General features: G+C 35.4%; 1 protein-coding gene across 3 annotated transcripts in view; it reads left to right on the top strand.

Moving 5' to 3' along the window:
• Positions 1–13653, top strand: part of CSMD3 (CUB and Sushi multiple domains 3) — a 614489-nt gene that overhangs the window by 75006 nt on the left and 525830 nt on the right. For all 3 annotated transcript variants that reach the window (XM_065668828.1, XM_065668827.1, XM_065668826.1), the window contains exon 2: positions 12371–12593. In XM_065668828.1, coding sequence (XP_065524900.1) covers positions 12371–12593 — 223 coding nt within the window. The remainder of the gene's footprint in view (positions 1–12370; positions 12594–13653) is intronic.

Here is a 13653-nt window from a genome sequence, read left to right as displayed (position 1 = left end):
TTCAATAAAGAGAATATGACTGATTCAGCCTGAGAAAGACAAAAGGTCTCTCTTCTCCTTGTTCAGAACTGAACAAGCTTTAATGCTCTATTCAGAGTATTTACTACTGAGAATGTTTCAATGCAGTAGAATTTGTTTCAAAGTAATAGCTTTTCTGTCAGAGCTAGTTTGTCATGTCAAAGGGGATGATTATTCATAAGCCAGTGGCACTATTACTGGCAATTTTGTAGAAATGGGAGGTATCTATTAATTTCAGAAATACTAGTTGCTGAAAGCAGATATCAGTACTGCAGAATGGATGAGACACTTGCAGTAACAGTTGCCAAAAGGTGAAATGAGCTAAAATCAAGGAGCACTTCAATTAGAGATGTAAAGTCAGACAGTTTAATAGAAAATCATGTATTTTGTTTATTTGATAAGAAAAACCACAGGGCCCTGCTGAGTAGTAATTGCTAGAAGGGAGGAACTGAATGTCCAAGGCTATTATATAACAAATTGTCATAAAGTCTCAGGAAATAGCACAATTTTTTTTGGTGCTCATATAAGATGAAACACAAGAAGACTCAGACCAGACATCTATGGCCAGCAGGTCAAGGGAGGTGATTCTGCTCCTTTACTCTGCTGCGGTGAGACCCCACCTGGATACTGCATTCAGCTCTGGAGTCCTCAGTACAGGAAAGACATGGATCTGTTGGAAAGGGTCCAGAGAAGGGCCACAAAAATGATCAGAGGAATGGAGCACCTCTCCTACAAGGAAAGGTTGAGATAGTTGGGGCTGTTTAGCCTGGAGAAGATTCTGGAGAGACCTTATTGTGTCCTTTCAATTTTTGAAAGGGGCCTGTAAGAAAGATGGGAAGAGAATTTTTATCAGGGCATATTGTGATAGAAGGAGTAATGGTTTTAAACTAAATGAGGGGATGTTCAGGCTGGATATGAGGAAAAACTTCTTTACAATGAAGGTGGTAAAATACTGGAACAGGTTGTCCAGAGAGGTGGCAAACGCCTTGGAGACATTCAAAGCCAGGCTGTATGTGACTGTGGGCAACCTGGTCTAGTTGGAGATGTCCCTGCTTATTGCAGCGTGGATTTGGACTAGACGGTTGGAAGGTCCCTTCCAACCCAAACTATCCTATGATTCTATGAGTCTATGATCTACATTTACTCATTCATAAAGTGTTTACATGGGAATAGTAATAATTTATAGTACGTAAGAGGCATTTGTGAATACTTAATACCTAGAACATTAGCTAAAATCTGTCCAAATTCCAATCAGTAGGTACTGCAAAAAAGTAAATAATATCCCAAGTTCCTTTGTTCCATAGGAATGAGCATGAAAAAACCCAGCTGTTTCCTGGGCTGCATCAAAAGAAGCATGACTAGCAGATCAAGAGTGGGGATTCTGCCCTTAACTAAAGTTATTGATATCAATAAATGAGATTTCATTTAAAAATCACACAAATTACTCGATTACTAAAACTGTTCTTTTTAACTTATTTTTGATCTTGCCTCAATCTCTATTGCCTCAATGGACTACTGAAATTTAGGATTAAAAAAGTATTTGTGACGCTTAGAAAGGAATATATGGTAAAGATGTTAATACTTTGACCTACTGAAAATTCAGAAATACACAGTGGAATTCATTCAAAATTAAAAAGTGAGCAGAACTGATAATACCTGAAGAATTACCTTTGCAGTCAGAGACATGAAAGCATTTAAAAAATCGTACATCTGTAGATCTATAGATAAAAAGGATTTTTTGTACAGTAAAAGGCTGCTTCAACCAAAAAATTACTTTTTTTAGAAAGTTTATGAGTAAATGAAGACAGAAATCATTTAAGTTTAACAAAAAAAATTATGTTAGTTCTCAAGGAAATCTCCTTACAGCATAAATATTTTAAGAAGTGGACATAAAACATTGTTCTTCAAAGACTTTTACTGACTAAACCTTCTCCTTGGTCTAGTGTTCTTTATGTCTGGAGGTTTTGGTGTGTTTTATTTTAGAAAAACCCTGGATACCTCAGTACAGGAACTTCAGTTTAATAATGCACCATTAAAATCACAAACAGATTTACACAAAGACTGTGGTAATACCTGTTAAAAGCTCAAAAAAATAGAAAATTATGCAATTTTTTGTTTTAAAATCCATAACTTGATATGAGATTCCTAAATCATAATATTGGACTTCAAACAGAAAAATCTGCAGAAATGTAATTCTGGAAAATCTACCAGTGACAATAATCTGTGTCCAAGATGTTTAATTTGTTCTCCCTTTATTTTTAAGTACTGTGTCAGAAACTGTCCTTTAATGTCTAATCCTTCATGAGAATTTCTCCAAACCTCCCTGCATTCACTTCACATTTTTACAGTCTGTGGGTCTTTGTTTTTTGAATTGGGGGCATATTTTCACTGTTATATGATCTAGAAAATGAAAACCATAAAACCCACCCCAGTGGGTCATATTGTGACAGCTGAGTGTCTATGTGCCTGCTTATGGAATGATAGTTTTTAATTTACTCTATAGTGATTTTCACTGTATTTTCCCTTTTTAACTTCTGTTCTGCTTGCCCACCTTCAGAGGTGGTATTTGCTAATACATTCATTACAGGGGTTTAGTTCATGTCTAATTAATTTAAATGTGTCTCCTATTTAACTCAAAAGGTTTTGCCACTGTTTGGAGTAGATCAAAGACTTCAGTTGTTTTTTTCAGCTGCTGCTTCCTATAATTCTAAACACACCTTTCATTTTGCTAACCTCAAGTAGTTTAGGGTGTTGTGAAGTGCTTGGAGTGCAATGGTACAATGGTCCAAATCCCATAGCAATGGCATCACAGGGTAGCTATTGACACCAGGTTGTTATAAATGTTTCACTGAAAATCATAATGTTTCAGCATAAAACATTAGTTAGATTTGTTTTTTTTTTCTTTTCTAAGTTTATAGCAGAGATTTAAAGGTCTGGATTTCCCTGTGTTCTAAAGCAAGAAGGTTTCTGTTTGCTTGTTTGTGTGTTCGTTTGTTTTTAAATTGTATTTCTTCTGAAGGTAATCCATGTGAGTGAATGAGAAGACTTTGTAGGTTATTTACATCTGAAGAAATGTAAGCTGCCATAGAAGGTTGTCTGATATTTTTTGAAAGAAGGAAACAGAATGTGGGAAGACCGTCTGCAGCAGTATGCAGTAAATACAGAGTGATTCCTATGTTCAATTTCTATTGGCAGAAACTTAAAACAGAGCCTTAATTTTGTCCTGATTTTCCAAGCACTGAGTCTTCAAAGTCTTTTCTAATCTTGTTGAAGTCACTTCAAACCAGCATCATATTTATTTGATAATGTTTATTTCCTATCTGAATGCTTACTGGAACTTTTTGAACATTCTGGGTATCCTTCTCCCATCTCTCCCCTCCTTTTTTGAGTTTGACTAAATCTATGATGTCTTAGAAATATTACAGAAACTGTTTTTTTCTTTCTTTAAAGCTATATACTAATTTCAGTAAGTTACTTAGCTTTGCAATAATCTCTTCTCTGTTACTTATCTGAAACTGCTGTGAGATTCCAAACTACCAGATGTAACATGCAATTGTGGTGTTTTGTGGTTTCTTTTTATCTTCACTAGATTAAGTCTCTGTGCAAATCTCATTAGACAGATCCATATCCCAGTTCTTAGATTTTAATGAATCAGCTATATAATGACAGAGGTTTGCTTTAAATTTAAGCAATTCAAGTCAGCATTATATTGAGTGTTCTCCTGTTAGGATTAGTGTGAAAACTGTAATTAAGGTATTTGGACATTTGAACTTTAATTTAAAAGGGTGGTACTTAATTTCTTCAGAAGATACTTTGGGGGTTTGGGGTTTTTTTGGGGTTTTGGTTTTTTGTTGTTGTTGTTTTGTTTTTTGTTTTGGTTTTGGTTTTTTTTTTTCAAGATGGTATTTGCTTTTATTCCACTAATGACAAGAGCAAAGACTCTTTAAACATCTCATTGTGTGACTGTTTCGGTTATTTAAGAATTCAGATTTTACCAATTTCATAGTATTGTTCCATGTGGAACAGAGAATATGGAAGTGGAACTGGAACATGGAAAATGTGGAATCATTCTGCTGTGGACAACATAATTTACTCTTTTTTTTTTTTTCCCCCAAATATAACTTTTTCAAGCCCTGTTACACACTTGCATCCTAGACAGGCAAAAACCTGTACTTTGCAGCAAAGTTTTTTCTCTATCAGCATGTAAAATACACTAAGAGACAATAGTAGTGAAGAAGCTTTAGAAGCAATATATTTCATGGTTTCATGTTAATGATAGACTACTTCAGAAGTTTCAGTTTGAACAGCTACTGCAGTGGTTGTATCTTATTACTGTATTTCATGCAGTTGACGTGGAAAGGGCTGACTATTTACCAGCACGTTTTAACAAAAAGAGAATTCTGCTGTGATTTAAAATCTATGATACTTGAAAATCAATTAGGAAGTCTATGCAAATTAGGACTTGTTATTTCTGAAACAGCAGAAATGCTTCAAAATGCTATTGGCAGTTCATAGTATTCAGGAATGGTCTTCCTTGCCATCTTGACTTGTTAAGTGATGGTTCTAAACTAACTAAAAATATCCCAATTACATTTTATACATATATATGTGTGTGTGCGAGTGTGGTTATCTTTGCAGAAAAGGGAAAAGAAAATGTAAAATAAATATTTCAACAATTGATAGTTACAGTGGAATATCTGTTCATATCTCTTCCACAGAGTAAATTTCCCAAGTAATCAAACACAAAATCTGTGTGAATTCATTTTCAGCGATCCCTTTGATATGGTCTTCCCTTACGGCTGCTAGGAAGATTTCTAGATTTTCTGGTTGTATGATGGTTATTTTGAACTTTTCAAGTGGAAGAACTGAAGGAAGAGTAGGTAGTTCTCATAAAATAAGGAATTCATAGCTCAAAATGTTTATTCTTAAACAAAGAAGACAGAAGCAGGATGGCTAAATGCCATGGAGACCAAAATTTCTATTATTTGAAATCCAAAATACCTTTAAAACCCTCAAACACCTTTAGTATCTATCTACAATCTCCACAAACATAAGAACTCTGATTCTCATGCAAGTCTGGCAGCACTAGCATGTGCAAGGGGTATTAAATATGGCAAGCTTTCAATCCCAGTGTCTATTTCTAATTCATTCTATGATGAGAATCTAAATGTCCTCTCTTTTTTTTTATGTCTAGTTCAATTGCCCAGATGTCTGTCACATCTGAGAGATTACCCTTCTCTGGCTGCATGAGCAAGGAGTCAGTTATTTTGGAACAAATGATCCCTTGTCTACAAGGCATTTGAGATATTACATGAGGAATAGGAGAGAAATATTGAAATATCCTTAGATGGAAAGTTAATGACATACTGGGATAAAATCTTGAGTATATTTCAGCTGACTTTATTGAAAACAGACTTTCATCTGTGGTTGGGGCAGCAATGCTTTTAAAATAGAAGCAGAAGGCTCTTCCCTGTCCCATGTACAAACTAAAATAATTAACTACCTAAAGGTAAGTGTGAAAGTGATAATCTCCTTCTGTTGAATGACTTACAGGACAGCAGGTTTATGCTGCATCTTTTTTAAAGCTCCTTAAAGACTGGTGATACTGTTGAAGTTAAAGCCTTTTTGCTTTCAGTTATAGGAAATAACTAGCAGTTTTCTGTTGTAGAACAAGAGATACACACAATGGCAATAAGTATTTATTTCAATATATGTAACAAAAATACTGTGGATGCTTTTGTTAAATGAGATCCAGTTTTTTACTTAGCAACTTTGAAATTTTCTCTTCCTCAGGGTGGATGCACTGTGAACACGAACAATGCTGCAGTTTTTTAGACCTTATGTTTCTTAAAAGAAGGAACATGCTCAATGTTCACATGAGGGGGCATAAGCTTTTGTCCCTCTTCCAGTTTTCAGAGCTGAGACAAGTGGAAGACAACACTAAAATATTTCTGAACCTGTTTCAGAACAGGTGGCTGAAACAGGGATAAGAAATTACTCTTTGGAGGAAAACCAGTACTTCCATGAAGTTCTTCATATGCAGTGATAATTACTTTAAAGTGCTACCTTCTTTTTGGATGGTATTCTGTATGTGTTCCACCGAGCTTGTCATGGGGCTTCCAGCCAGCTCAGATTGGAAAAGTCATTTTGGCACCTTGTTACAGTTTATGCAAGAGCAAGACAGCCTATCTTACCCAATTATTTGCAAAGATGTATAACTATGTTTTCTTATAAGCTTAAAATTATACAAATCATAGACAAAGAAGGAGTCTTAATATATACTACTTTTGAACACTTTATAATGTCTACATATTGGAACAATTTCCAGTAAGCTGTGGAGAGAATAAACATTCAAATACCCTGTTTGTGAAAGCAAATGCCTTTAAGAACAAACTGAACTGAAATGGCAATTTAGTTAAAAAATCCTAAATTTCTTGGAATCCTAAAAGCTGTTTTTAATAGAGGCACTACAATTGTGTGATTACATTGTACACTTCACAAACACAAGATTTTTGTAGGTTTTACAAGGCTTTATTAGGCATATCTGGAATTTCTCTAGACTAGAGGAACCAGTCTAAAATAAGGAAATACACATTATATGTAAAGAAAATAATTGTCAAAACCAGAAAATAAAAAGAAAACAACACACAGAGATAGATATAATTGCAACAGAAGTTACTATTGCTTTGGGAACTTTAAAAATATGAACATCATATATTTAATCTGTTGGGGTTTTTTTTACTGGTCAGGTGAAATATTAAACGTAGACTGCTCAGCTGGTAGAACGCTCATTGTAAAATCTGTTGTTGGAGCTGAGGTGCAATTGAGAAGTATTCTTTGAAGTACAGAGTATTGGGTTAAACTGGCATAGAGGTCTATATGAATACAAAACAGATATTTCTGAAATAGCAGCATCTCTAATGGCTTCTAGGTGGTATGGATACCTACCTACCCCATCACACAGATTTAGTGTACTTCCATTCTGGGTGATGTTGTGCAGCATTGCTGCTGGTATGTGCACCTTCTGTCACTAGTGCAGAAAGAAAATGAGACTCAGAAGCAATCATGGGGCTATAATTTTCTGACAGGAATTAATTGTCTAGTAGGACAAGTGAGTGCCCTTAGTTTAAAAATTACCAGTCACACATATTAGGAAAGCACAGTGGAGAAAGAAAGAAGTATGCAAGCTGCTGGACATTTAAGGGAGGCAGAGAAAAAGGTGAAGAGTAGGAAGGACTAAATCTAGGGCATTAAAGGAGGTAATTATCTTGCATGTTTGTACTGATGATGTGAAAAAAGTCAATAAAACTTTCTGTTGGAAATTAATGTTAGAGAATGGAGGTTTCTTTTACGCAGAAAAGAGTCTTAATGGGAAATGGAAAAGCATAAATGGAAGAGAACTAAGACATGAGGCAAACAGATTAAAAGGTAAATTTTGAACACAATAAAATACAGTCATTTCATCTGATGAGCTCTTTCTCTTCCCCATTTTGTAAATGGGCTCAGAGACCTTGGTGTAAGGCATGTCAGAACAATTAAAGTGATAGAGAAGCTGAGATGGTTTTGGAAAAAAACCTCTGTATAGATTTTCCAAACACTGGGAGGATTTATAGGAGAAAAAGGTTCACAAAATGGGAATAGGTTCACATCATTATGAAATCTATCACTGTAGTATTCCAGCAGGTTCTCTGAAGTGCTAAGAACAGACGTGAGAATTGTCATATGAAAATAAAAAGAGGTTTCACAAACAGGACTATATGAGGGGAATAAGGAAACAAGATGGATAAGAGTAAAAAATACAACACAGACACCATAAAACCTAAGGTGATGATAATGCAAGTCAACAGAAAAAGAATTTAGCACAATGGAAGAACATTAGGAGAAAAATCCTTCCTGATTTATGGTCATCATGAAAATTAACTGCTCCTTGCTGCCAGACAGTCAGATGATCAAAGATCACAATTAGAAAAACATGTTGCAGAAACATGCAAAGAGCAGGAGAGACAAGTGAGTAAAGTTGATGGATTCTGAATGGAAAACGACCACCATTTAGGGGGCAAAGAACAATTCTGCAAATAGGTAGACTGCACAAAAAACTGGATATGAATATGGGTGACATGGCTAAGGAATACTTTAAAATACAATTGACTATCCCTTAAGATGGGTGCAAGGGAAAGAGATTATAAGATACAGAAGAAAAAAAGCAGCATTATCTTCCATTTTCTCAGTTTGCTCTCAAAGTAAATGGCAGAAAGTATTAAATACCTCTTTAAAAGGAAATACACAAACAACTTAGAAACATGTTAATCACAGCAGACACAGTATAATTATGGTGATGACTACTATTAAAGAATATATTAGATAAAGGAAATTAAACAAAAGATAATGTACTTGGAAAGTAAGAATGTCAAAATATGTTATGAAATAATATAACTGAATGGTCTGGAGGAAAAGAAAAAGCAAAAGACAATGTTGTAGTGTACTGAGTGAGTACAGCTATGAGACATCCAAGGGCAAGGGGTATGGATATGGCATAAGTATTACTTGCTTTGCTAGAAGGCAATGAAAGTTTAATAAAAAGTTTCAGTAAGAACCGATACTGTAACCCCGCAATAAATACAAGGATTAATGAGACCAGGAGGAGAGGCAGTGTTTTCTGATTTCAAGAAACATTTATCCATGTGAAATTGATGAGAATTAAATAGCTGATTTTTAAAATCTGGTAGAATATAATACAGTGGAAATTTTTAATTATATGAAATATGAAGAGAATATAACCAGTGAAGATGTTATCTTCACACTGACTTCAGCAAGTATTTTAATTTTATAGTCTCACTTCAAGCTTTTCAAAATTCTTTATCTCGTGTTTTGAATCAAACCTTCACATTAATGAAAAACAGTTTGCAGGTAAATACTATTTTGAATGCTAATTCTGAAATCTAGATTAAAAGGATCACAGTTTAAGATACCAGTTATTTCACCATGAAGTTTGCCTTATGAAAATAAGTGTCATGTTTTCATCATCTGATCAGACCAGTCAGTTAATGCATGCTGTCTATTTCAAATATAACCAATTTGGTCTGCCAAGGTGAAGAGCATTACAGAATGGATTAACATATGAAAGTAGGGATTGAAGTGCATCTTGCATGGATTCCATTGGCAGGATTTTTTATTTTACAGGCTAAAAGAGTAGACCTATCAAAGCCAAACTTAGCTGTTTGGTTTTTCCATACTTGGAAATAAAAATGTATCTTCTCATATATGCACAGTGTGTTACATGCTGCTAGCCATTGCTGAGAATTAGCCAAGTTACTTTCTCTTGCAGCATAAGAATAATTATCTTTTGGTACTGCTTGGATATAGAGTAAAAGGAATAAATAGAACTTTCATATATCATGGAAATATATTTCATATGTATGCATAGGAATATAGGAACGAATATTGCATCCAATATGGAGCATTACATTCCTTAGTAAGTCATGTGATATCTCACAAAGTACTTTCTCATTGTCATGTCTCTGCTCTTCTTTTTATTGGAAAAAAATCTAATTTTCTTTTGGTCACAAAAGAGCTATTATTTGATTTTTTCTTTAAAGCTGGCATTGAATTAGCAGAACAGTACTTATGTAATTGACAGCTATCCTGACTTAGATACAGAAAAAGTGACATAGATTCTGAATTACGGAGCTACATCATAACGATGAGCCAAAGTTCACACTGCTTTCCACACCTGGTCTGGTGAGATGCATAGCAATTAACAGTTCATGCTATTAAGTTTCTCTCTCTCCTCTCTCTCTCCCTGCTTCTTTAGTATTCTTCTCTGATTCAAGTGAAGAAGCCTCAGGAAGAGATTTCTAGAAAAAAACAAGAGAACTATATGCACACTTGCCTATTTTAAGTCTTATTTCAGCAGCTATATTTGGTGGGAGGTGCTAGATTTCTAGGATGAAGATCTTAGAATGAGTAAATAGTTTGGTTTTGTAAAGTGACTAGCGCACAAACTGCACTCCAAGAGATTTTTTTAAGGGCTAAACAAAACAGCTGAGCTTAAATAACAAATAATAGCATATAAAGGAGATTTAAAAATAGTTTGAGTATATGAGGGAGATGCAGAAAGATATAAATAAAACAGACTCCTAGCAATGAAGTTTGATAACAAATGAAAGTTTGTAGGCACTGATAGGAAAATTAATTCTCTAAGCTAACTTGCAGTAGAAGATAAAATTTGCTATACATGTCCAATGAGGTAAATAAAGCCCTAATTATTTTCTAAGAGGATCTTCCATTCCTTATATACCTATGATATACTGATATTTATAGTAAAAGAGGACTCACACTACATAAGAAGCATCTTTTCTAACCATTGCATATAAATATGCAAAAGCCAAGACAAAAATATTGCCTGTATCCTTCCTCTGTTGTCAAGAAAAGTTACTTTAGAGTGTAGCAAGTGTATACAAAGTGTAAAATCTAATGAGATTTCTGCTTAGTACTTCTGAGAAAGGGTTCTACACATTTAAATGCTCAACACGAAGACAAGCTTGTGAATATGCCATAAAGAAGATGACTTAATGAGCCCAAATATATACACATGTGTATAATTGAAGAGATGGCATCTGGTTTGTTTGTTTGTACTTTGTTATGAAATGTATATCCTATTTCTCTGAAAAAGCATGCTGAGCAGCCGAGTGCTTGTGATTTTTTTTCAGCTGATATCTCCCCACTAGCAGGGGGGGCTTGCTCTGAGCATGCTTGGGGAAGTAAAGCTTTGGAGACTGCAAAAGACAAAGCAAGAAAACTGATCTAGAATTTAATGGATAAGAGAGCATAACACCGGCGGAAGGGAGGTAGGCCTACAGACAGACTGCAAAGCTGGCTGAAAGAAAAAACATGTCCTAAGGACCTACAGCAGTTAGGAACTGCTGTTTACTGAGAACAGTATAGAAAAGGACCTGCGCTGCTAGGACACAGTGACTTATGAGATCTTTTAACAATTATTCTTGTTGTCGACTTTTTCTCAGAAAATGAATTTTCTATATAAAAAGAAAATTGCTTATAGTCCAAGAAAATCTGGCTTTTGAATGTAGGGGCCTTTTCTGACATTTTGGGATATTCATGTTAAAAAGGATCTATTGACGGACCTATATTTCAGCTTTGACCCATGTACTGATTTTGGTTGTTTCTCAATGTTTCTCAAAATTGATCAAAAGAGTATTGAGAACACAAGGATGTTTTAGATATTGCTGTACAGTGCTTAAACAGAGTCAAGACCTTTTCTGTTTCTCATGCTGCACCTCCCAGTAAATAGGCTGGGGACTGGCAATAATCTGGGAGGTGGACACAGCTGGGACATCTGGTCCCAAATGACCAAAGGGGTGTTCCGTGCCCTCCAATGTCATACCCAGTGGTAAAAGCTGAAGGAAAGGAGGAAGGGGGGACATTCAGGGTCTTCCTAATTAAACATTAGGCTGGAGCCCTGGTTTCCTGGAAATGGCCCAAAGTAGCCAGTGAATTCTATATTCTGCCTTGCTTATATGGACAGCTTTTGCTCTACCTATCAAACTCTCTTTATTGCAATCCATAAATTTTCTCATTTTTAATTTTTCCAATTCTCTCCCCCATCCCACCAGGGGGAGAGTGGTTGAGTGAATATGTGGGACTTAGCTGGAGTTACACAACATCCCCTACTTAGGGTCAGTCAAAACACATAAGGTTTTCATCGTAATAATTTATTTTGATATAGAATATCTTACTGCTTTCTGGTTACAAATGCACAATGCAATTATTTATGTGAGATAATTTAATGATGCAACAGATGGCTATTTCACATTGAGTCTTTAAGTAAAGAGATTTCATAACCCAGAAATATTGATTGAAAAATCTTGTTCATAATAAATAGCTTTTCAGCCTCTTCCAGTCCCAAAATCTGGGAAGGAGCAGCAGAAGGTTAATAGATCTAATATGCATCAGACCTGAACCAAAATAAACCATTACTTTGCTCTAGCTGCTTCTCTGTCTTTTTACAAGAAAGGGAATTGTTACAAATACTTTGCTTCACAGATGACCAAATATAGTTAGAGATGTTGTTACATATATTTATCTGCAAATATGCTACCATATGTCTTTACATAAACAATATGGAAAACACATTTGTTGGGTGGGTGGGGTTGTTTTGCATTAAGTGGCCAGGATTTGTATTAACACATGGGATTTACCTTTCTAAATGCAGTACTTGCAAAGAAGTATTCTGACTTTTTTTTTTTTTTTAGAAATAATGAATTCAAAGTATGTATTTTATTGAAGATTGATATAAAAATGGGTTGCTAACTTCTGTTTCCGTGTTATTTTTTAGGATTTATTTATACCTGTGGTGGAACTCTAAAAGGACTTAATGGCACTATAGAAAGCCCTGGCTTCCCATATGGATATCCAAATGGTGCCAACTGTACGTGGGTTATAATAGCAGAAGAAAGGAACAGAATACAGATCGTCTTTCAGTCTTTTGCTCTAGAAGAAGAATATGATTATTTGTCACTATATGATGGGCATCCTCACCCTGCAAACTTTAGGACAAGGTAAACAATAAACATTATTAAAACTTGATTTATATTCATATCTTAAAATATCTGAGAAAATATTTAACTTCTCTGAATTATGAATTCTTTCTTATTTAGACTTTAAGGGCCACTTCCCTTAACTAATAATAAATGCCATAAAATCTATGTGATGCACTTTAATTCTAGTTAAAGTAAGTGCTTGCAGCCCAGAAAGCAAATAATTTCTTTGGCTGCATAGAAAGAAACACGGCCAGCTGTCTGCGGAATCTGAATCTGCCTATTCTTCTTTCCTCTCACATCCAGCTCTGGGCCCACCAGCACAGGAAAGACATGGACCTGTAGTAGCAGGTCAAGAGAAGGGCCACAAAAATGATCAGAGTGATGGAATACTTCTTCTATGAGGAAAGGGTGACAGAGTTGGGATTGTTCAGCCTGGAGAGGAGAAGGGTCCAGGGAGACCTTATAGCAGCCTTCTAATACCTAAAGGGGGCTTATAAGAAAGATGGAGAGGGACTTTTTACAAGTGCATATAAGGTTAAGACAAGGGGAAATGGCTTTAAATTGAAAGAGGGGAGATGTAGATTAGACATTAGGAAAAAATATTTCATTAGGAGGTTAGTGTAGGAACACTGGCACTGGTTGCCTGGAGAAGCTGTGGCTGCCCTATCCCTGTCAGTGTTCAAGGCCAGGTTGGATGCGGCTTGGAGCAACCTGGCCTAGTGGAAGGTGTCCCTGCCTATGGCAGGAGGATAGCACTAGATGGTCATTAAAGGTCCCTTCTAAGCCAAATCATTCTGTGTATTTTGGTTCTATGATACTGTGATGAAAAATGTAACACATATTTCTAATCATGGAACATCTAGTTTCATTTTACTTTGCATAGTGCTGCTTTAATAAAGGGATGTTTCCATAATACAATTGATTCACTGATAATGATAAAACTTACATGAGGTCTGATCACATGTAGGAGCCCAAAAAGGCCCTCACTGTCAATCAAGACTTCTACTGGTTAATTCACTCTAAATTGTAATTTCAGAGTATAGTTTCTGTGCAAGTACAAAAGAATAAAACTTTTATT

Source organism: Lathamus discolor, chromosome 2 (assembly GCF_037157495.1).
Source record: "Lathamus discolor isolate bLatDis1 chromosome 2, bLatDis1.hap1, whole genome shotgun sequence".
In the NCBI taxonomy this organism is placed as follows: Eukaryota; Metazoa; Chordata; class Aves; order Psittaciformes; family Psittacidae; genus Lathamus; species Lathamus discolor.
This window is presented reverse-complemented; position numbering and strand designations above follow the sequence as displayed.